This window comes from Netta rufina (genome assembly GCF_964035555.1).
Source record: "Netta rufina genome assembly, chromosome: 1".
NCBI lineage: Eukaryota > Metazoa > Chordata > Aves > Anseriformes > Anatidae > Netta > Netta rufina.
In genome coordinates, this window is record NC_140123.1 from 57,567,466 (window position 1) to 57,590,156 (window position 22,691).

General features: G+C 39.2%; 1 protein-coding gene across 1 annotated transcript; it reads left to right on the forward strand.

The window, feature by feature from the left end:
- The first annotated feature begins 1,386 nt into the window (after positions 1–1,386).
- Positions 1,387–22,072, forward strand: LOC311210274 (protein-lysine methyltransferase METTL21E-like). The gene is made up of 6 exons (XM_084288101.1): positions 1,387–1,468; positions 2,894–2,932; positions 3,253–3,363; positions 17,485–17,642; positions 20,225–20,342; positions 21,245–22,072. Exons 3-6 carry the CDS (start codon positions 3,297–3,299, stop codon positions 21,667–21,669), a joined length of 768 nt encoding a protein of 255 aa, XP_084144227.1. The 5' UTR covers positions 1,387–1,468; positions 2,894–2,932; positions 3,253–3,296; the 3' UTR covers positions 21,670–22,072.
- The last annotated feature ends 619 nt before the right edge of the window (positions 22,073–22,691 follow it).

Consider the following 22,691-nt stretch of genomic DNA (forward strand, 5'->3'; position numbering starts at 1 on the left):
CCCTCAGGAGAAAACTGCTCCAACCTGGCTCCCCTACGGGCAGCAGCTCCTGCCGGGTCACCTGCTCCTGCGTGGGCTCCTCTCCACGGGCTACAGGTCTGGCCCGGAATCTGCTCCGGCAGGGGTCTTCCACAGGCGGCAGCCTCCGTCGGTGCAGGGCCACCTGCTCCACCGTGGTCTCCTCCACGGGCTGCAGCGTGGAACCCTGCTCCACCGTGGTACTCCATGGGCTGCAGGGGGACATCCTGCTTCACCATGGTCCTCACCGTGGTACTCCATGGGCTGCAGGGGGACATCCTGCTTCACCATGGTCCTCACCACAGGCTGCAGGGGACTTCTGCTCCGGCGCCTGGAGCACCTCTCCCCCTCCTTCTACACTGACCTTGGCGCAAGGCTGTTCCTCGCTCCTCTCACTCTCCCGGCTGCTGTGTGGCGCAGCGTTTTTTCCCTGTCTTAAATATGCTCTCACAGAGGCGAAAAACAACATCGCTTATTGGCTCGGATCTGGAAAACAATGGGGCCCTTCCCAAACATGGGGCAGCTTCTAGATCTTTCTCACAGAAACCACCCCTATGGCTCCCTGCTACCAAAACCTTGCCACGTAAACCCACTACAGTTTGATAGCTTCTAAATGTGGAAGAGCTCCCATTATTTTCTTTTGGTGAGTGTGATAAAATACAGAGACCTTCAGTTCTCTAAGTCTTGTTCAGTATTCTTATACAATAATTATTTTTCAATGGCACCTAGAAACCCCAGTTGATGTTGGAGTCCAATTTTACTAAAAAAATGGGTAAAGTAAGAGAGCTCCTGTCCTGTATTGATAAGACAATCTAAAATAAGAGAGGTCTTAAGGACACCTCTGTTCTAGTGGCAGTAACTGGCTGCAATCTGTTGAGCAAATCTACATCTTGTATATACAAGAGAGGAGTGATGCATGTGTATTTATGTACATTTACAGCTGTCTATACATCAAATATTTGGCTTTATAATGGACTACAACTTTTCAGGTTTTGTACCTTGTTGCAGTTTCAGATTCTTTTGAGAGTGCTTGGTTATGTATCCACAGATTCCCACCGGGCTGGTTGGTAAGTTGCCCTTTTGTGCTTTGAAGAAGCCTTTGTCTCTGAAGAATTACTTTTTGCTCTTCAGTTACTTTTTAGTGGCAATGAGAGGTTACCAACACTGTGCAACTGTCTTGTTTTCACAAAAAAAAAAAAAAAATCAAGTGGAAGTTGGTTACTTTATTGGTTGGAGCTCCCTTGACTAGATACCTGTTGCTGTTATGAAATCTTCTGTCCCCTTACGTCAGAGAGCCATGGTGCCCTGTGCCCACTTTGTGTTCCTGCTGCAGCTGTCAGGATTTATTACTGCTACTGGTGTGGGGATGTTGGCAATATGTACCACACGCTTTAGAGCTTTTCTATCAGGGACTGCCTGGCAGCTAACTGGGAAGAAAACTACCTGGCAAGTAAGGATTTTTGGTTTTTGGTTTGTTTTGAGTGCTATCATTGGAAAGCTAGTGGGAGAGATTCAGGTAATGTTGACTGAAATACAGTAGATGTGACTTGCCTTGTTCTTTTGGCTCTAAATTACTTTGTAACATTTTACCTTTGTATAAGTCATTAACTGAGCTCTTCTGTACCTGTGGGCTTTTAGTTGCTGGCAGTACTCCTGAATTAATATGCCAAGGCAGACAGGTTGTGTACTTGAGTGTACCTTAAAGGGTAATTTTAGAAAGGAAAAAAAAAAAAAACCTCCTATAGAACCCATCAAAAACAAAAGTGTTCCTTTAAAGGTGATTTTATACTGTTACATTGCTTGTACTTCAGAAATACAAAGGGACTGATTATTAACCCATTATTTTTATCTTATAATGGGAAGAAAATTTGATTTTATATAGTTCCAAGGTAGATGACAAGCTGATGAATGTCTGTAACATTTACTGCTTTATGTCCCACTGGTTTCTAATGCTATTTGCTATTCTTAATATGGATACAAGGATTTTGAATTCTACCGAATTTGTCTTTTTCCCACATAATATTGTTGCTATTGTTAAGTTCATAGATGGACTTAAAACAAGCATACTCTATTGTATTTACATGCCATAGTAATGTGTAGAAACCAGATAAGTTATTTTTTCACCTTCAGATAGGTTAATGGCTGCTGGCACTACAGTGATAAGGTGAAACCTGGATGCCTTTTGTAGGGTAAAGTCAACAGAGTATCGTATGTCCTCCCTAACAAGACAGGGTTGTTCTCTACTGTTCAGTTTCATCCCGTGATTTGAGAGGTAGGTCTATCTAAGGCTTTGCACTGTGAGGAAGTGTCCTTGATATTCAGCCTATGTTCTTACTATTTTATTTTATATATATATATATATATATAAATAAATTTTTATTTATTTTTTATTTATTCTGTATATAATTATTGACTGTTTGCCTTATTTACTTGTATCTTTTCACTATTAACTGTATTCTCCCTGTAATCAGTCCTGCAAAAATCAGTCAAATTTCCATATTACAGTGTAGGACTTAAAATTTTTCAGAACACCTTTTTTTTGATCTTGTTTTTTTTTTTTTTTTTTTTTTCTGTCAACTGTGTTTTTGTGGTAGTAAAATGTCAAGAATTTGAGTTTTTTTTTTTTTTTTTTTGCTGTTCTGCAGATGCTGAAAATTACGTTGTTCTTTTTTGCTATCATAATGTATTGCAACTTTTTAAGTTTTGCCTTGTGACATTCTTTCCCTATTATTTTTTTTTCTACTGAGTATGTAAGTCTTGTGTCTATTTATACACAGGCACATATGCATTCTGTTTTGCATGTTGCTAACAGCTCCTGCTTCCTACTTATTTTCATGTGCCACTTTTATTAACTGGTTGTTTCCTTCCCTTCCAGGCTAGTTAATTCAAGATCAGTGTAATTTTTCTTCTTCAGGTATTTGTTGCTACCTTCCCATTCAAACAATTATAAGCTTACTAACTTGACTTAATTTCGTTCTAATGTTAAAATCTCATAAAAACAGTTTTATCAAAGCATGCAATCCCCCTCTGAATTTACTCACTTTTTCCCCCTCTCTAAGGGGAGAGCAGTTAAACTTGTTTGTAACTTCTGGCTCTTTTATGCTTTGAATACGGATATTTATGTTTCTATATGTTAATATAAGCAAATTATAGCATAACAAATATAAACTGTGTGTGTGAAGTGGTATGTGGGAAAATAAAATAAACTAAAATATTTTAATTCATTTTTACCAGGTACGCAGGCTTCTGTTTTTCTGTCCCATGTCTTGTGGCATATTATGGATTTGACATCATCACAACATAATCTACATAATGAACTAATAAGAAAAACAGAAGGACAAGCAGGTAAAGTCATTATTACTTCACTATATTTTCTTGGTATACTTAGCTAAGTAGAAGGAACAAGGCATCTTGCTGACAAGCTATCTTCTCATTCATTTTTCCTGAAGAATTGTGTTTATGGCACTTGTACAGAAAATGCAATAGATAGCGCTGTTGTAGTATTCTAGCTATGTAGTAAATATCTGCTGTGCCAGCATACTTTGGTCCTGGCAGTTTCTATCAGTGACTGGCAACTTGCCCCAGCTATTTGCCCATGACAAGTTCCAGGGAGTGAAGCTGTGGCTACGATCAGGCTATTCAGAAGAGGTTTGTTTGTGGAGTGGCAGTTAGGTGGAATCAGTTATTACATGTTCAGTTTCCATCTTGACAGCCCCAAGGCTAATCTTCAAATAACTTCAGGGACAGTTAGCAGCTTTTTTCTTAAGTGAGTTCATGGCTGCGTATTTTGAAGATGCTGAAGCACCATGAGTAATCGCATCCTTAGTGGTGACCAGGATTAGAAAAAATTTAGGGCAAGAGTGTATTGTTTTGGGATGGGATCTAGTTATGCTACAGCTGAATGCCAAAGAAGGGTGTTTTTTTTTTTTTTTTTTGTAATTATTATTAAGATCTCAGCTGTTTCCTGGTCAAGTAGAGCTAAGCTTTTGGGGCTCAGCTATTCAGCGAAGCAAGGTGGTCCTGGGGGCCTTAAGAGACAGTGTTGTAGTGATGACCCTCACTATTTTGTCTGTGACCCCCCTCATCTCCCCTGCCAACAAAAAAGTTGCTCTTTCTAAACCTGAGTGATCTGGCTTTTGCTCTTTGGTCTTCAAATATTAAGAACGAGTAGTAAATTTTTTGAAAAGTGTTGATTCCTTGAAAGAGGACTTCTATTAGTATATATTTAATTTCCTTCAGGCAGAGAAAAAAGAAATTTTGGGCATAACTGCGGTGCTTAGAACTAGTTATTTGCTTACTGAAATGAAAGTTGGTTTGTTTTTTGAAGAGCAACACATGTTTACCTAGACGTATTTACTTTTGAATAATAAAAGTACAAAAAAATGAATATATTCTGAACTGAATAGAATTAAACACAAAAATACATGTTAAGATATTTCCGTATTTCATAATGGTTAATGTGCCTGTAAAACTGGAAAAACTAAGCTTTGAAAAATGAAAGCATTGATCCTGTTGACTTGTAAACAAAATTAAATCAATTTTTTATCAGAGCAGTATGTCATTGGAGACCTGAGAAGATAATGCAAATAAAGCTGAAACTCATGCTTCTAAAGAAAAAATGTAGGGAAGGAACATCATCCTAATTTGAAATTCTTATGATGTTAAGAGGCAAATTTGAATTTAATACGTATACTCTGAATAAGCCCACTGTATTTAGAAAGTGTAACTGTCATGTGCTGTAAGTCTTGAAATGATTTAAAAAAATAGTAGAAGAGAGTTGATTGGACTGATTTGCAATTTTTAAAAAAATTTGCTCTATAAATGTTACTTTTTCCAGAACAACTCTTTCACGTACATTGGCAAGGGAAGTCCTTTCTTCCAGAAAGTTTCTGTTGCTGTCTGCAGGGCTTTCTGTTTGCTTTTTCCTGAGTCTTTACACATCTTATGACTGAAGTGCTAAGAAAATTAAGTCCCCCTGATTGTGACATTCTCTGGAAAGCTGACATCACACAAGAAGGTGGCTGATAGGGTTTGGTATGGATTGCAGTTACACAAAGCCTTGTTCAAGTGCCTTACTCTGGATAATTTTTTAATGCAATTCCCCTTGCTATTATGTTATCCTGACTCGAACGAAATGCTCAAGCTGATTCTATGCAATGACGCATGATTGCTGGGGGAATAAATATCTAAAGGTATAAATATTTAAGGCCAAACTATTAAAGACTGAAATATTGATGACTGCCATTACGTATTCTATAGTACACAAGAGGCCGAGTTAAAGTTGCACAGGTATTGCTATGCTTCTGCATGCTTGGCTTTCAGAATTGTAGTATTGATACTTCCTTCATGCAGGATTTAGGACAGTGAGAAGTGAGTCTGCATGTCATTTCTTAAGCTGTTGAACTATTAAAATAACTTGAGTTAGGGGTTATCAGATCAATGAATGCAAAATCAGTTGGTAGTGCAGAATCTTTAGATCAAACGCAGAAATGTATTCTGTTCAGCCATCAGTAACATCAGTATAGCTATCAGTGTTGATAGCAATAGCGGGTTGTTCTCTTCTTTGTTTAACAAAAGTTCAAAAGTTGAAGAAAATGAGGAGACATCAGTGGAAAATGGGACATTTTTTCAGTTTCACAGTTTAATCTGACACCAGGCTTTGGCATATTCCATTCCAGGTGTTGGAGGGAAATGTGTTGAACCTGCTGCATGGACACTTACCTGTTCAGTCATTCAGCCTGTGCCTTCCTTGTTTTCCTTCTTTTCTTCTTCCACATTCTCCATTTCCATTTTATTAACTTAACCTATCCAGTCTTAATCTGTTTTTTTTTTTTTTTTTTGTGATTCTTGTTCACTTTCTCTGCATGTTCAGAGTCTGAGCTCTTTGTATTTGCTATATCCCTACCCCCTTTTTATTCACTGCCCTTCCCAGCCATCTTCTGTTATCTCAATTGGCTTGTCACAAGTTCTTTAGGTTACAATTCCTTATTCCTGCACATGGTTCCTATTACTACCAGTTCCCAATTTACAGATAGGTCCTCACCCAGTCTGATCATTCCTGGTGCCTTTATCCAGTCTGTTCTCCATCACACCTACATCATTAGATGCCTCTTTTCTCTTCATTCCTCTCACAATTTCTCTTGAGATCACTAGCTTTTACTCTCCTTGGCTAAACTTTTCTGAGATCAGATTCTACCATTGCCTCCTTCATTTCTTGGGAACCTGAATTACTTTGCAACAGTTGTATTATTCGCATTCACCCCAGAATAATTTTATATCTGAGACAAAAGGAGGAGAGAGAGTTTGCAAGGCGTACTTGTCCTTGATACTTCGTCTCACTTCACTTGGCTGGGGCCCAGTTTTTAATCCATAAATATCTGAGAAAATGCTGACCTGGTAACCTTCACATATCTTCCAGCGTTTTATAAAAGACATGCTCCGTCTCCTCCCCCTGCTTGACAGATGTCCTCATTGATGGCAGTTCCTGCCATCAGTTCAAGTCTCTGGGTAAAGTCCAGAAAGATGCCTTAAATGGGACATGGTTGGAATTGAGGCAAGTGAGAAGCAGCTTAACCCTGTAACTTAGAAGTTAAGATATTCAGCTGGGAAGAGGGAGTGACTTAGTGTCTTGTTCCCACTTCCTGGGTTACTTCTAAGGACACTTTCTCTTCCACTTTTGCTGACCATTTTCCACTGACTTCAAAGACTTTGCTATGAAATAGGAAAAACATCCTGAGAGCAGAGCATAGAGCCCAAGCCTGCTTTTTCACAGCTGAGTGTCCAGTTTGTAGCTGGGCTTTTTCTTGTTTGTGGTCCTTCTGTCCATGAATCTTGCAGTCTTCTTTTCATTATGGCCCACCTTTAATGGTGGTGGAAGGAAGGGGATCCATCTGATTCTGCAGGGTAGCCAGGTGTGAATTCGAATCCTTCTGAAGAAGGCCCAAAACTCAATTTCTCTTTTTTTTTTTTTTTTTTTTTTTTTTTTTTTTTGAGTGCTTCAAATGCTAAACCATTCTTTATATAGAGGACTTTGCAATTAACAGTGCTGGTTAAAAAGTCAGCCTATTTATATTATGTTTAAGGACTTTTTTACTACTACCTACCTTCCCTTCTTTCATCCCCCTCTTTTTTTAGCTTTAAACTATATATCTGTATTGAACAAACAAACAAAATCTCTAATTCTAATATCAAAAAACATTTATATATATACACACATGTGTGTGTATGTGTGTATGTATATATGTATATATATATGTGTAGTATGTTTGGAAGTAACACCATTAGTTAACTATTTTTTTTTTTATGAGCCAGCAGAGTGCCCTGGCAGCCATGAGGGCCAGCCACATCCTGGGGTGCATCAAACACGGCATTGCTAGCCTGTCAAGGGAAGGGATTGTCCCTCTCTGCTCTGTGCTGGTGTGGTCTCACCTCAAGTTCGGTGTGCAGTTTTGTGTGCTCCAGTATAAGAAAGACATAAAATTGTTAGAGAGTGTCCAAAGGAGGTCTACAAAGATGGTGAAGGGTCTAGAGGGCAAGGTATATGAAGAGCAGCTGAAATCCCTTGGTTTGTTCAGCCCAGAGCAGAGCAGGCTGAGGGGAGGCCTCATGGCGGCCTGCAGCTCCCTCACGAGGGGAGCAGAGGGGCAGGCGCTGAGCTCTGCTCTCTGGGGACAGCGACAGGACCCGAGGGAACGGCATGGAGCTGGGGCAGAGGGGGGTCAGGATGTATATCAGAAAAGGTTCTTCACCAAGAGGGTGGTTGGGCACTGAAACAGGCTTCCCAGGACAGTGGTCACAGCACCAAGCCTGGTGGAGTTCAGTTTGGACAATGCTTTCAGACACATGGTCTGATTTTTTTGGGTGGTCCTTTGGGGACTCATGAGTTGGACTCAATGATTCTTGTGGGTCCCTTCCAACTTGGGATATTCAATGATTCTATGATGTTAAAAATACCTTTTCAATAAATTCACACTTTTGCTATCTTCCAGAAACTTGTCTATAAGCTCTTTTGTCTGAAAGTAACAGCATTCACATAGTACAGTAAACACGAGCTATAGTAATTCGATTTAAAACTTCTCTGTTCCTTTTCTTTTCCCCCAGCAAGTAAACCCGCTTATAATGAAGGCATTAGTAAACTTTAACAGAAACTTTCATGTCTGTGGGTAGAACAGAAGTTGGTGGCAACGCTCAAGTAATCAAAGCATGAATCAACCGTTTAGAGAAATCTGTAATATATTCTTCCCTCTCAGCCATGTGCCCATCTTTGGTTTTCACATCTTTCCCCTTAATAGTAGTTGTGTTTCAACAATAAATAAAATATTTCTCAACTACCTCACAAAAATGTCATATGTTTTCATGCATTGATATTTTTAGGTTACTTTCAGCTCTTTCTTCAAAGAAATTTTTTAGAAACCCAGAGTTATTGCTGGGGAAAATTGGCAGGTATTTTGCTGGAGTCCTTTCTCTTCCACTGTCCATGGTATATGGAGTCTTCTGGCATGTTTTTGGAAGAAAATAGGAACTCCAACTGCACAAAGCCATTTTGAAAAGGCAAGGTAAGAGATGTGGAAGGTTAGGTTAGACAACAGTTTATGGTATCTAAATTACTCATCCAGATCCTTCCTACCTATTAGGAAATTGTCAGCCTTTTATAATATATGTTAAACCATGCAACTTAAGAAAACAGCCTGCTTCTGTAGCCAAAGGGAAATCATTTACTTATCTTTATCAAGTAAATAGCTGCTGACCATAGACCTGAAGATGTTTTTGATGATGGACAAACACGGTTAAGTAATAAGGGAAGTACTCAGCACATTTGAATTCATTATGTGTTCATGAGTCTGCCTACAGTACTTCTATTTGCAGCCTTCTAATGGCTTTAGATGTCCTGTGACTTACATGAGGCTGGGATATCAGTGGTGTAAATTTCATGTTGAAAAGGCACCTCTCAAACCTGGATAAATACATAGACTAGCTCCTAGAGAGTATACCCCTCTCCTGTTCTTGTCTCCATGTACAAAGTGCATTTTCTCTCTTGGCTGAGATGAGGCTGCCCGTGGGTGGCAGTTTTGTATTTCTGCATTTCAAAGTATGAAGTTTCAAGCATTATATTACACTGACGTAATACCTCAGATTAATCGATATAATATACCTTGTCATTGCCATCACTTCAGCAGGTTGAGCATGGAATGAACGTACTGGAATACCTATACTCAGTTACCCGATCATTGCTGTCTTTGTAAGTAGGGATGAAAACAGGAAAAAAATAATAATATAGTTTAGATAAGTGAATCTTCTGGAACAGTACTTTGCTTTATGTTCTTAGAAAGGTCAAGGTTACATCTGACTTAAGAAAAGTCAAGGGCATGGTTAAATTTCCCTCCTGTCTCTTTCCTTTAAGGGTCCTTAGGCTTCAATGGAATGGAGTGAAATAGATGGAAGGAAATGAAGATACTTAAGTGCTGTCACCTGGAATTTGGGGACTGTTCTGTGATTCAGGACTGTGTATGTTTCCATGGAGCTATCTGTAATGTTTATGAGACCAGGGCTTTGATCCTGAGATATCAGTAGCTCAGTAAAAAATAGGAGGCTTCAGAGCCCCTTAGATGTGGGAGCTAGTGTACATTTGGGGTAAAGTTCTTCTGAGCCATTGGAAATACCAAGATGAATTCACAGGGCTACATTTTGAGGTTTCCCATCATTATAATGAGGTTACTCTTCTCCAGTCATCTCTTACAGTTGTGGAACTAGTTGCAGTTCTGCTCTTACTGATCTTTCTGTGGGTGCCTTCTTGGCACTGGGATATATAGATAGCTATTTTATATTTTTATATATTCATGTAACATATATGTGCACACACACATGTAATGTATATGCTATATATATGAAATACATCTGGAATTTTTACTTTGGATGTCTCCAGCTGTGTGTGTCCATGCTGGAGAGTTCTGAGGAAGCCTGGCTACCATGAATTCCTGGTACTTTGTACCAGGTATGTCAGTGCAGGTATCCTCCTGTGTTCATCAAACTCAGAGACAATTGCTGAGAAGTCTTAGAGTAACCATGTATGTGGTTAATCACAGCTGTTGATACAAGGTTGTCAAGATACTTGTTAAATACAGTTCAAAATGCTAAATCTTAAATCTGATCTCTACAGGTGAGAGCATATTGCTTCTGAAGAGGGGGAGAATGTGTTGCTGTAGGGCTGAACTTTGTCAGGTCAAGTTCATGCTGAAGGCTTGGATTTCATTCCTTTTGCCAGTTGGAGAGGATCCATCAAAGCAGGAGAGAAGCAGAAGATGGTTGGGTCTTATTTCCTTTGCATACACACTTACCACCTTGGGCTGTGACACCATTTGACCTTAAGAAAGTATATAGGGTCAGGCCAGCACTTAAAATAAACTAATCTATGATTTTTCCCCTCTGTAAATTGTTTTTGGTAACTCACTGGAAGAAACTATTCGTTTACAGATTAATGCTGTCCTAATCCATTAACAAAGTACTCAGAGGATGTTTTGATGCTCTGTGCGCTATTTGTGAGTGAGTTGGAGAATTGAGATATTGACTGCTAGTATAGTCTTCACAGCTTCCATATGGAAATGTCACTTTACTTCCATTTGTTTTAAAGCCACATTGTAATTCAGATATCTAGACAAATGGTATCAATATATATTTAATTCTAATTCGGCCCCTTTGTCTTTGCTGCTTTTCCTGCATTTTAAGTACCATTTAATGGTGTTGCCTTTGCTTCCTTTTTATTCAGTGCAGAATGCATTAAATTAAGTATCATTCTTTATGCGGAGATTTAACATATGCTAATAATTGATGGAGGGTACCATTTGTAAACTGAATTTTAAGATTACTGTTTCCTAATGGAGCCGTGTACTACCCAAGTACAATTTTTATGTAAAAGTGGTGTAAACAGAATAGATGATTACGTACCATATTTCTAAACAAGTACTATTTCTACTCATTCCAAGTAAACAGTGTTCAGATAAAGTTAGCCTAAGGCCCATTCTTGTAATTTCCTTCATTGATAAAGAAAAAGATACTGTAATTTGCAGCTTCTTTCATTCTGACCTAGACTACATTTTTGTTGTCTCTCTCTGCATTCCCTTCCCCGCTTCTCCATCTCAGTTTCAGCAAAAATCATGTCCTTTTCTTTCTTTAGTTTTTCTGCAAGTATGAAACATTTTGTCTGACATTTGAATGTGTCAGCAAAATTCTCTGGTTCCCTGCATGAGATTCTGAGGCTTGTCACGCATTTCTGTAACCAACCTGCCACTAACTTCAGAACTCCCGTCTTCCACATGATTTATTATGTCTCTTTGGAAAACTATGTTCACATTTCGGTTATAATAATGATGATTGCTTTGCCTTTGAGAATGATGTTTACACTGTTTTCTTAATGGTGTCTTTGATGTAGCGCAAGATTGTATGTCAACAGTGTGAGATTCTCCTTCTGCCCTCATATCAACTGAAAATCAAGGGTGTTCAAAGAACACGCTCCAAAGACATTAGACTTCTATGATAAACATACCTGAAATATTTTCAAGGACTCTCTAAGTCATTAGCCTATTAGGCAGAAAGTCTTATGAAACTATGAAGTTCAGATCCTGTTTCAAGAAGGATTTGGGGCATCTATAGACAGGAATTTCTTTGTGAACAAGAACAATTGAACAATTCAAGGCCAGAGGTGTGCTATTTGTTTCATTAAGAAAAATTATCTGAGTCTCCCTGTGTTAAATGAATAGGGTCAAACTGTCTCTTCTAAATGTAAATAGGTGGAATTCCAGTGGTTTCTGTGCTTATATTCATAAGCAAAGAGATGAATAGACTGAAGAAAATCATTCTATGTTTATACAGTGCCTCTATAAACACTGTGCCTCTCCAAATCACAATGGAAGAGTGAGGGCAACCCACTCAAATCCAGGTAAATGAAGAAGGAAGGAACCAGTCCTAGCTGACTTTTATATTCCAATATTTTGTTATGGGTGCTCGAGTAATATTGCTGGAAATTGGGAGCTGGGTCAGAAAAGGCTCCTTTTCTCATCTGACCTTTTCCACTGATGACTCAGCTCTTGCAATCTTTAAATATCATTAAAATCATTGAGTCATTACTCCAGTTACCTTCCTGAACAAGTGAATAAGGACTAACACAGATGAACAATTCCAGGAGAGTAACTTCCTATCTGCTATTTACATCTAGTACCAAGTTTGGTCAAAGTAGAACCAGCAGAACGTTCTCAATGTTTACAGGTATTAAAAGACTTCATTGTACTTGGATTCTGCCTACACTGATAACAATTTTCTTCTTTCACAAAACATGTTCTGCTAGTTTGTTATTTTTCTGTTATGACTGCTCTGCAAGCAGTTATACAAAAAATGCAGAAAATAGAAGAATGCTTTTTGGAGTGTGAAGGGAGACTTATGTGAAAGTAACCAAATCCAACTAAAGATTTTGTAATTAGTCTCCTGGTCCTGATTAAATTTCTCATGAGGGCCTGTCTTCCATATGTCTCTGATGAAACAAATACTCTTTTTGATTTTCCAGAATAGTATTGTGGAATTATTCAGGTTGGAAAAGGCCTCTAAGATCATCTAGTCCAACCTTTAACCTAGTACTAAAGTCTACCATTAAACGATGCCACTAAGTTCTAAATCTAAGTTTCTAAATCTAAGTTTCTTGAAAACCTCCAGCGGTGGTGACTCAACCACTTCCCCGGGCAGCCTATTCCAATGCCTAACAGCCCTTTCCATGGAGAAATTTCTCCTAATATCCAACCCTAACCTCCCCTGGTGCCACTTGAAAACATTGCCTCTCATTTTATCACATGGTGCTTGAGAGAAGATCCCAGTTCCCACCTCTCTACAACTTCATTTAAGGTAGCTGTAGAGTACAATAATGTTTCCCCTGAGACTTCTCTTATCCAAGCTATACAACCCCAGCTCCCAGCCACTCCTCATAAGACTTGTTCTGTAGGCACTTCACCAGCTTCATTGCCCTTCTTTAGACACACTCCAGCACCTCGATGTGCTTCTCATAGTGAGGGGCCCAAAACTAAGCACAGTATTTGAGGTAAGGCCCTACCAGAGCTGACTACAAGGGGACAAACATTTCCCTTGTCATCGAATCATAGAATGGCTCAGATTGGAAGGGACCTTAAAGATCATCTAGTTCCATACCCCCTGCCATAAGCAGGGATGCCATCCACTAGATTGGGTTGCTCAGGGCCTCTTTTAACCTGGCTTTGAACATCTCTAGGGGTGGGGCATCCACAACTTCTCTGGGGAACCTGTTCCAGTGCCTCACCACTCTCACAGTGAAGAATTTCCTCCTAACCTTTAATCTAAATCTCCCTACTTTTAGTTTAAAAACGTTCCCCTTTTTCCTGTCACTATATGATTGAGCAAAGAGTTGCTCTCCATTTTTTTTATTTTAAGTCCCCTTTAAGTACTGAAAAGCTGCAAAGAGGTCACCCCGGAGCCTTTTCTTCTGTAGGTTGCATGTCACTAGCTCTCTCAGCCTTTCTTCATAGGAGAGGTGCTCCAGGCTCTTGATCATCTTTGTGGCCCTCCTCTGGGCCCATTCTAACAGCTCCACATCCTTCTTGTGCTGGGGCCTCCAGACCTGGACACATTATTCCCAAATGAGGCCTCACAAGGGCAGAGTAGAGGAGAACAATCACTTCCCTCACCCTGCTGACCACTCCTCTGTTGATGCAGCCCAGAATACAGTTGGCCTTCCAGGCTGCAAGCGTGCACTTCAACTCAAGTCGAGCTTTTCATCCACCAGAACCCCCAAGTCCTTCTCTGCAGGGCTGCTCTCAATGAGTTCTTCTCCAGTCTGTGCTCGTGTCTGGGATTGCCCTTGCCCAGGTGCAGCATCCTGCATTTAGACTTGTTGAGCCTCATTAGGTTCACGTGGGCCCAATTCTCAAGCTTGCCCAGGTCCCTTTGGATGGCGTCCCTTCCTTCTTCATCAACCACACCACTCAGCTTGGTTTCATCTGCGAACTTGCTGAGGGTGCACTCAATGCCACTGTCTACATCATTGATAAAAATATTAAACAGTACTGGTCCCAGGACAGACACCTGAGGGACACCGCTCATCACCAGCCTCCACTTGGACATAGAGTCATTGATCACCACTCTCTGTGTGTGATTTTCAAGCCAATTCCTTACCCACTGAATGGTCCACCCATGAAATCCATCTCTCTCCAATCTGGAGACCAGGATGTCATGTGAAACCATGTCAAAGGCCTTAGAGAAGTCCAGGTAGATGACATCGGTTGGTCGATAGTCCTGCTGGCCATGTTATTTCTGATACAAGCCAGGATGCTCTTAGCCTTCTTGGCTACCTGAGCACACTGCTGGCTCATACTCATCTGACTATTGACCAATATACCCAGGTTCCTTTCTGCTGGGCAGCTTTACAGCCTGCATCATTGCCTGGGGTTGTTGTGCCCCAAGTGCAGGACCTTGTACTAGGCCTTGTTGAACCTCATGAAGTTGACCTCAGCCAATCAGTCCAGCCCATCCACATTCCTCTGCAGAGCCTTCTTACCCTCAAGCATATCAACCCTTGTGCCTAACTTGGTGTCGTGTGCAAGCTTACTGAGGGTGCACTCAATCCCCTTGTCCAGATCATTGATAAAGATACTGCAGAGAACTGGTTCAAATATGAGCCCGGGGGACACCACTGGTGACCGGCTTCCAACTGCATTTAACTCCATTCACCACGACTCCTTGGGCCTGGCTATCCAGCCAGTTTTTAACCCAACAAAGCATATGCCAGTCCAAGCCATGAGCAGCCAGTTTCTCAAGGAGAATGCTGTGTGAAACGGTGTCAAAAGCCATACTGAAGTCTAGGTAGACCACATCCACAGCCTTTCCCTCATCCACTGAGATGTCATCTTGTCACAGAAGGAGATTAGGTTCAACAAGCAGGACCTGCTTTTGATAAACCCATGCTGACTGAGCCTGATTGCCTGCTTGCCCTGGAAGTGCTGCGTAATGGCACTCAGGATCATCTGCTCCATGAGCTTCCCTGACACTGAGGTCAGACAAACAAGGCCTGTAGTTTCTTGGGTCCTCATTTTCCAGCCCTTCTTGTAATATCTTCCTGAAGGGAAGGAAAAAAAAAAGGGAGGGGGAATACAGGAGGAGGAATTGTAACTGTTACATAAACTTCTCCAGATATCTCACCTGTGGAAATACCAAAGGAATAAGATGACCAAAGGTTTAAGTGATGCTATTAATTTGTGGATTTGGGAGTCTTCTTTTGGGAGTGTGGACAGCTTATCCTGAGTAGGGAGCAGTGGCTTACAAACTCTTAATAGTGTAAGTGCTGTGGAAACCTTAAGTAGAAAGATTACTGACAGTATAAAAAAAAATAAACGGGAAATATTTATTGAACACTAGAGGGGTAGCTGTAATAATTCTAAAGTTTTATAGATCTTTTAGCAGGAGCTTTGTAAGTTGAGGCTTAATAAGTTAGGGTTTCTCAATAAAACTGAATCCAAAACAGATGTAAATGGAAGAAGAATCAAAAAAAAAAAAAAAAAATTGAGAGGTAAGAGAAGAAATAGCTTTTTACTTTCATAGCTAGTGCTGATCACAGAACAAGATCAGACTGCTCTAAGCAGTCAGAGAAGATTAAAAGCAGTCTAGATCTAGTATGCCTGGACACAGGATGGTAAATTAAATACACTTATGATATTTGTAATAAGAAAAACTCATATTATTTTTTCGTAAGAAAAGATGAATTTGGCCCCAGAGCAGCATTTCTCTGGCACTTCACTCATGTTTGTATAGTTTCCTGCTGGCAGGCACAATGACATATGCACTTTCTCTCAACATTAAAGGCTTGCAGAAGATGTAATGTGCTGGCCACATACTACTTAGTTCCTGACATCTTAAAATATCATAGTTTCAATGTTAAGGCTATTTATGTTACCTTTATAAAATTATATTGTATAACATTCTTTCTAGTAGTATATATATAATCTTATTTTTAATTTTGCTGTATCCCATGACTAGTATTTTTTTCCAGTCATTTATCGGAATACCATCGCTTTATTTATTTATTAAAAAACAAAAACAAACAAACAAAGACACACAAGAAAACCCAAAACTTCCAGGAAAGAGGGTGAGAGAGAGAGTTGTCTCTCTTCAATGGTTATGGCAATAAAAATACCAAAACATATGGCAGAGCAAATGACAGCACTGGATTATGTCTCATGACTACAGTGATTTGAGGGGGAAGAAAATGAGTGGAATCATCTGTAGTGCCAACAGCTGCCATCCATGCCATACTGAGTGGTTTCTATAAATTTACTGATGGATGGTAGACCAAGGTTTTTTATGCTGATGATAAATCAAATGTTTTAATTTTAATAGCCAGTGCGTCTGCTGTTTCTGTGCTACGTTATCCGGATGTTGATATCTGTGATTTGAATGGTAACTGGGGGCTTGATAAAGGAACTCTGGTTTGGAAAAGATGGTAACCCAGTTGTCAAATCTCTAGCATGCTTTCTAGGAGGTGCAGCTTGTAAACATGTTTTGCTTTAGCTAATTTGCCAAGAGATCGTATTTGGCTGTGAAAGCAAATTTACTATGAAAACTTGGAACGATTCTATAGTTTGTTAAGAAAATGCTTTGGAGAGCTTCATTTACATGTTATTTACAACATTGTGGTGGTGTGGCTTTGTGGGATGATGGCAAAACTGAAGCTGGCTTGGTATTTAGCTAAAAACGAATGAATCCTCTCCTGTAAAAGAGTTGTCCTGGATTATGTTAGCTATCATAAATATCCTTCACATAGCAACAAGGATGGCATTCAGGATATCAAGCCAACTGGAAAGAATCCCTTTTACAAGGCTCCGTTTGGGGTGGGTGGATAAGCTTTCCTGACAACAGTAGTGCTTTTTCTCCTGTCTGTCATAATTTGTGTTGCTAGGATCTTGTGACAGACTTTTAAATGATATTGTGGTTCCTTTTGTTTACTGTCAAAAAGAACCATAATGTGGGGAAAATGAACAATAAATGGATATGGATAATAATAATAATAATAATAATAATAATAAAGTGCAGGCACATGAGACCATGAGAATAAATATTCAGGTGGCTGGCTGTTCTTAAAATGGAAAAAAGTTAAAAGAATTTCTGTTGGATTGCTGAATTGGAAAGCAATATATGGTAACATTCCACTTCTTTTCTTCACTTTTTCTGAACTTGGCTTCTTCAGCAAAACAGGAAAAGATTGCTTTATGTAGTCATAAACTGTAAACTTCAATTGGAATTCAGGAGACTTCCCATGTATCATGTTAAACATTAATGGTACAATGCATTTTTATTCACGAACATAATTCAAATTCCTGCTTCCAGATCAGCTTTTAAATATAAATTGGTAGTTTCATTATCAGCCCTCTCAGTCCATTTGACCTTTTGTTTTTGTGCTTTCAGGGGAAAAAGAAGATGAACAGATAGTTGCAGAAATCATGAGAAGACGTTTTTTTCCTACTGTTATAACTCATAAGGCCTGGGAAGGCTTTCACTTTGCTGGCCATGAGATAAGGATTACAGAAGCCACTGACTGTTACGGGGCAGTTGTCTGGCCATCGGTACAAAATTTACATTGTATTGTTATTTTTCAGTTTTGGAGTATTCTAGTAATTTTTATTTATTTATTTATTTATTTTTCATGATAAATGTTTTGTTGCATGTCGTGAAACCAAGGAAAAGATTCTAAGCTTTCTCTGTCTCCATTCTGCAGCCCCCAAACCCGAATTTAGCCTTGTTTCCCATGTATTCTTGGTTTCCTGTGTATTCTTGGTTCTCAAAGCTTAAATGATTATTTCTTGGTTGTGCCCCTGTCACATTAGATGTGTGCTCTGATGTCCCTTCCCTCTTCTGCCAAAAACTTTTGATCCCTCTGGCCAATTAGAAGCAAACTTTGAAGGAAATATGGTGGTCCTGAGATAATTACATTTCTGAACATTTCTTAAATATTTGGCTATATAGCAAGCAGATCTAGGTTGCAGAAACAGTTGTGATGTGAGCTCACAAGGTATTAACACTCACACAAGCTATTCGACCTACTCACATGAAAAACAAATTTACCCTGTGAATAGGTGGCCATGGGAAGAGATTCACTCAGAGCTTCCATTTTCATAAACAGCAAGACATCTGTGTGGGAGTGAACCCTTGTCTTCAGGAAATATCACTCATGGCTCTTGATATCATAGAATCGTAGAATGATTTAGTTTGGAGGGGACCTTAAAGATATAAGAACTATCAACATATCTACCACAGAAAGAACATTCTCTAAGGTTTTGAACAGGTGCAATACAGCTAATAGTCTTTGAATAGCTAATTTAGAAGAATTAAGAGTGAAAAAAAACTGCTGCAGCCAGGGAGGTGCCGTGATACACTATTGACACTTGTAGTAGTCAGAGAACTCTGAAATGGGAAGGATCTCTGGGAGCTCCTGTAAGATGGAGGGGACTAAAACCCAAGAGGCTTCATTGATGTCCCTACAGTATCAGCCTGTGACACTGTACTATTTTTGAGAAGTATGGCCATAATTCAGCCAAAGAGTTAGCATAAACTGCTGCTTTGAATTCCAAACACTTTTCCTTCTCTTAGCAGAACTGGACAAGTCATTTACACAGTATCTCTTAGCAGCCTTAGTGCATGTCTTCAAGGCAAGGTTGGCTGACTGTCAAACATTCTCATTCAGTACAGCCTCTCAAGGGCTGTACTGAAAAGCATGAAAAGCATGTTTTATGTTTATTTTTATTTTATTTTTATTTTTTTTTTTTCTGTGAAAGTTTAGTTAGTTTTGCTGTGGAAGGAAGGCAATCCCTCTCTGTCTCTTCAAATTCTCCCTTCCTCTTCCACCCTGAACTATTTGAAATCTGAAAAATGTCAACCAGATGTGTCAAGAAGGCAGAAACTTTAAGGAAAATAAAGCTTCTGCATGATTCATGGAAAGGAAGTTGGGTTACATAGGTTCTGTAACAGCAGAATATGGCAAGACACTGAGAGAAAAAATGGTATTCCTAATATATGGAACTAACAAGAAATCTTAATAGGATGTGTTTTAGAAAGTCAGGCAATCATCAGATACAATTTGTAGGAACCTTGTGCTCACAAGCTTATTTCTATTTCACAGCTTTGCTGATTACGAGATATCTGCAAGTTCATATAAAAGACATTGATTTTTGGTCTGAGTTGAGGCGGAAAGCAAAAAGTTTGAATTTCTAACACTTACTGAATCAATATTCCTTCTGCTGCTTTCCTTCTATTTCTTATTCTGTTAAAGAATAAGAAATATTCTGTTTAAGAGCTTAATTTTGGAGTGCCAAACTGAACCACTTATAGTTGTCTTCCCAAGTGGTCATCTGTACTGACAGATGATGTGGCAACCAAAACACATATTTGTCAATGGAGACTATGAAATTTTCCAAGTGTGGGAAACAATAAGTGGGAGAAGCTGGAAACTATCTTTGTGAGAGGAATGAAAGTAGTGATTGGTATTTCTACACTGGTCAGTGTGAGACAGGACAGAAAAGCTGGAGAAGATTCTTAATCACAGTTTATGAATGCATATGTAAGGAATCAGTTGTAGAGTGCTAAGTGGTTTTGTTTGCTAGAAAGATTTGTTATGCTTAACAAAGCACACATTAAAACTGAACTGAAAGCATAGGGGTAAATCTATTGGCCCCTTTTGAATCATTATGGTAATTAATTATTGTTAGTAATAATTACCTATTGGAAAAGTCTATCAAGACTTGTGGATTTTCTCTCACAAGCAGTACCTATATCAAGAAGTCTTTGTGAAGGACACGTTTTAACTCAACCAGAAGTAAGTGCAGTTATAAGCAGGAATTGCTGACTGGAATTTTACAGCTCATGTTATGCAGCGTGACAGATTAGATAATTGCAGTCATTCCTTCTGGCTGTAATGCTTTGCAAGCCTATATTGAAGCATGTAGTAGCATTTATTTTGTCAGCCTATAGAGCTCAAAGATCATAGTGAGTCGTGATCCTTTCAGGACAAGGTTTGAATGAATATTGCTCATTTGAGAAGGCATGAAATTACAAAACATTTTTTGCATGCTTATAAATTACTGTGCATATTTAGTGAAGGTTTTTATTTCATTTATTTGTTCAGTATATTCATGGATTCCCTCCCCTGCAGGCTCTTGTTCTGTGTTATTTTTTGGAAACCAATTCTAAACAATACAATTTGGTTGACAAAAATGTGATTGAAATTGGAGCTGGAACTGGGTTGGTCTCCATAGTAGCCAGTTTATTGGGTGAGTATATATCATTGCTCCTGTGCTCTTGGAAACACCTCTAATATGAATACTGGAGGGCTCAGTTCCTCTAAAACACAACTGTTTGAAATCTAAGAGAAAGAAAAAGTGAATTCCAGCAGGGTTGCTTGGAAACCTGTTCTGTTATTTTCGGCTGTAAAACTGTAAATTCATGGGTGCAGTAAAGGCAGGTCCCTGTAGATGATGTTGCCATTAGCAATGTCAAGCAGGGGACCAAAATAAGAAATTAGTGACCTGACAAGATGTCAGAGGCAACAGGATGAAGCCAGATGCAGGCATGACCAATGCATCACCTTCCATTGATCGAACATCTCTTTGATGCCAGCTCACTTCCTTTGCATTTGTGTTCAGCATTGCCTTTGAGCAACTGATCCTTGAGTTTTCTGCTACAGACACTGTTGCATTTTCTCTCATAGCAGCCTGATCTTTGTGTAGAGTAATCCAAATCAGCAAGTCCTGCATTTTAACTGAATTTTAGCTTTCAATAGTCTGAGAAAGCTTCTTTTTTTGTTGAAGGGAAAGAACCTGAGGCAATACCTAGATCTCATGTTCATTCTGGAGTTAGTAACTGGCAATCTTCAATCCCTAATCTCTCACCGTACTTCTAACCAAAATGATATCAAGACACAGATAGTATTTGATTTCTCCACAACCATGCCCAGCTGCATTTAGATGGCAATCTGTAGAGTATAACTACTGTAAACCAAATATTTATTTTAAGCATGATGTCTAAGAGCTACTGGGAGCTGTTACAGTGTTCTGTTTCCCCCAGTGAGAGCTACCAACTAAAATCAGTTCCTCGTGCTGTGTGTTTTGAGAATGGGCTTTTACTCAATATTGGAGTATATTCAAAGATTACATTTGTTTTCTCCGTTTCACAGGTGCACTTGTGACTGCCACTGATTTGCCAGAACTGCTGGGAAACCTTCAGCATAACGTTCTCCAAAATACAAAACTGAAAAGCAAGCACCGGCCTTGTGTGAAGGAGTTGTCTTGGGGCATTGATCTGGAAAAGAACTTTCCCAGAGCTTCGTGTCACTTTGACTACATTATGGCTGCTGATGTAGTTTACCATCATCCCTTCCTGGATGAGCTCCTGCTAACTTTTGATCACTTGTGCAAGAATGACACTGTTATTCTGTGGGCTATGAAATTTAGGTTGGACAAGGAGAACCAATTTGTGGGCAGATTTCAGACACTATTTGACTTAGAGGTGCTTTCTAATTTCCCTAGTTTGAACATCACGTTGTATAAGGCAATGAGGAAAGGCAGGATGAAAATCAGACCTTCCAAACTGTCTGTCTGAAAAAGAGTTGCATGGGGGCAACAGTATCAGCTCTTCTGTAGCTTGTTCTCTTTTCAATAATTTCCATGTTAGCAGCTGCCAGTACCTGCATGAATTATATTTTTAGAGAAAGTTAAAATATCAGATTTCATCCCTAAAGAATTGCTAAATTCATCTTGTTGTTAGTTTTATACACAGAAGAAATGTATTTCTGATGCTTTCTTGACTTTTATGTGCTAAATTGTCAGCAGTAATAACAGCCACAAGTCTCAGTATTATATCTGTGGGATGTGTAATGAATATTTCCGATGTCTTTCAATTGCAGCTTTGAACGGTGTCTTACAAGATCAACCAATCATTTGAAGATTTACCACAGTCTCAAGTTTTGTATTTAAAAGCTGTGGTGTTAAATCTCATCTTTCCTCATGCCCACTACAGTGTGTAAATCCTTCCTTTAAAGAGCCTTTACAGGACATTAAGTTAACTGAAAGGAAAAATGGGAGAAATACTGTCATAATAAAATGAGAGAATATATTGGTTACTCTGATTTAATGATTATGCTTTCCTCCCCTTCCACTTTGTATTTAGATTCAGGGATTATTCAACAGACAGCTGCACACATGAGGCAATAGGGAGTTAAATGTTTTGTTGCTTGCAAAAAGGTATCGAATAAGAATAGTATGTCGTATCCACAGCTCCCCTTTGCAAACATCTGAAATTCTTGGAGGTCTGCCCCTCCGAAAATAGACCATTATCTGGAGCTCAGGGAACAATGGAAAAACGACAGTGGCCATCAAGAGAAGTGTTTTGCAGTGCCGGCTGGTGGTGAGTAGAGGTAGAAAACCAAACCAGCCTGACTTGGTGTGGCTGAGACATAGGCAGACTCGGGGTTTCTGTCACGTCAAACAAAATATTTTCTCCTCACCACTCAGTACAGTGTGTTCCTGATTTTAGAGGTCAGATTAACATACTTGAAGGCAGTCAGTTTTCTTTTGGGAAGATTAATAAAATGATTCTTTGGACATCATAAAATTTCAGATTCA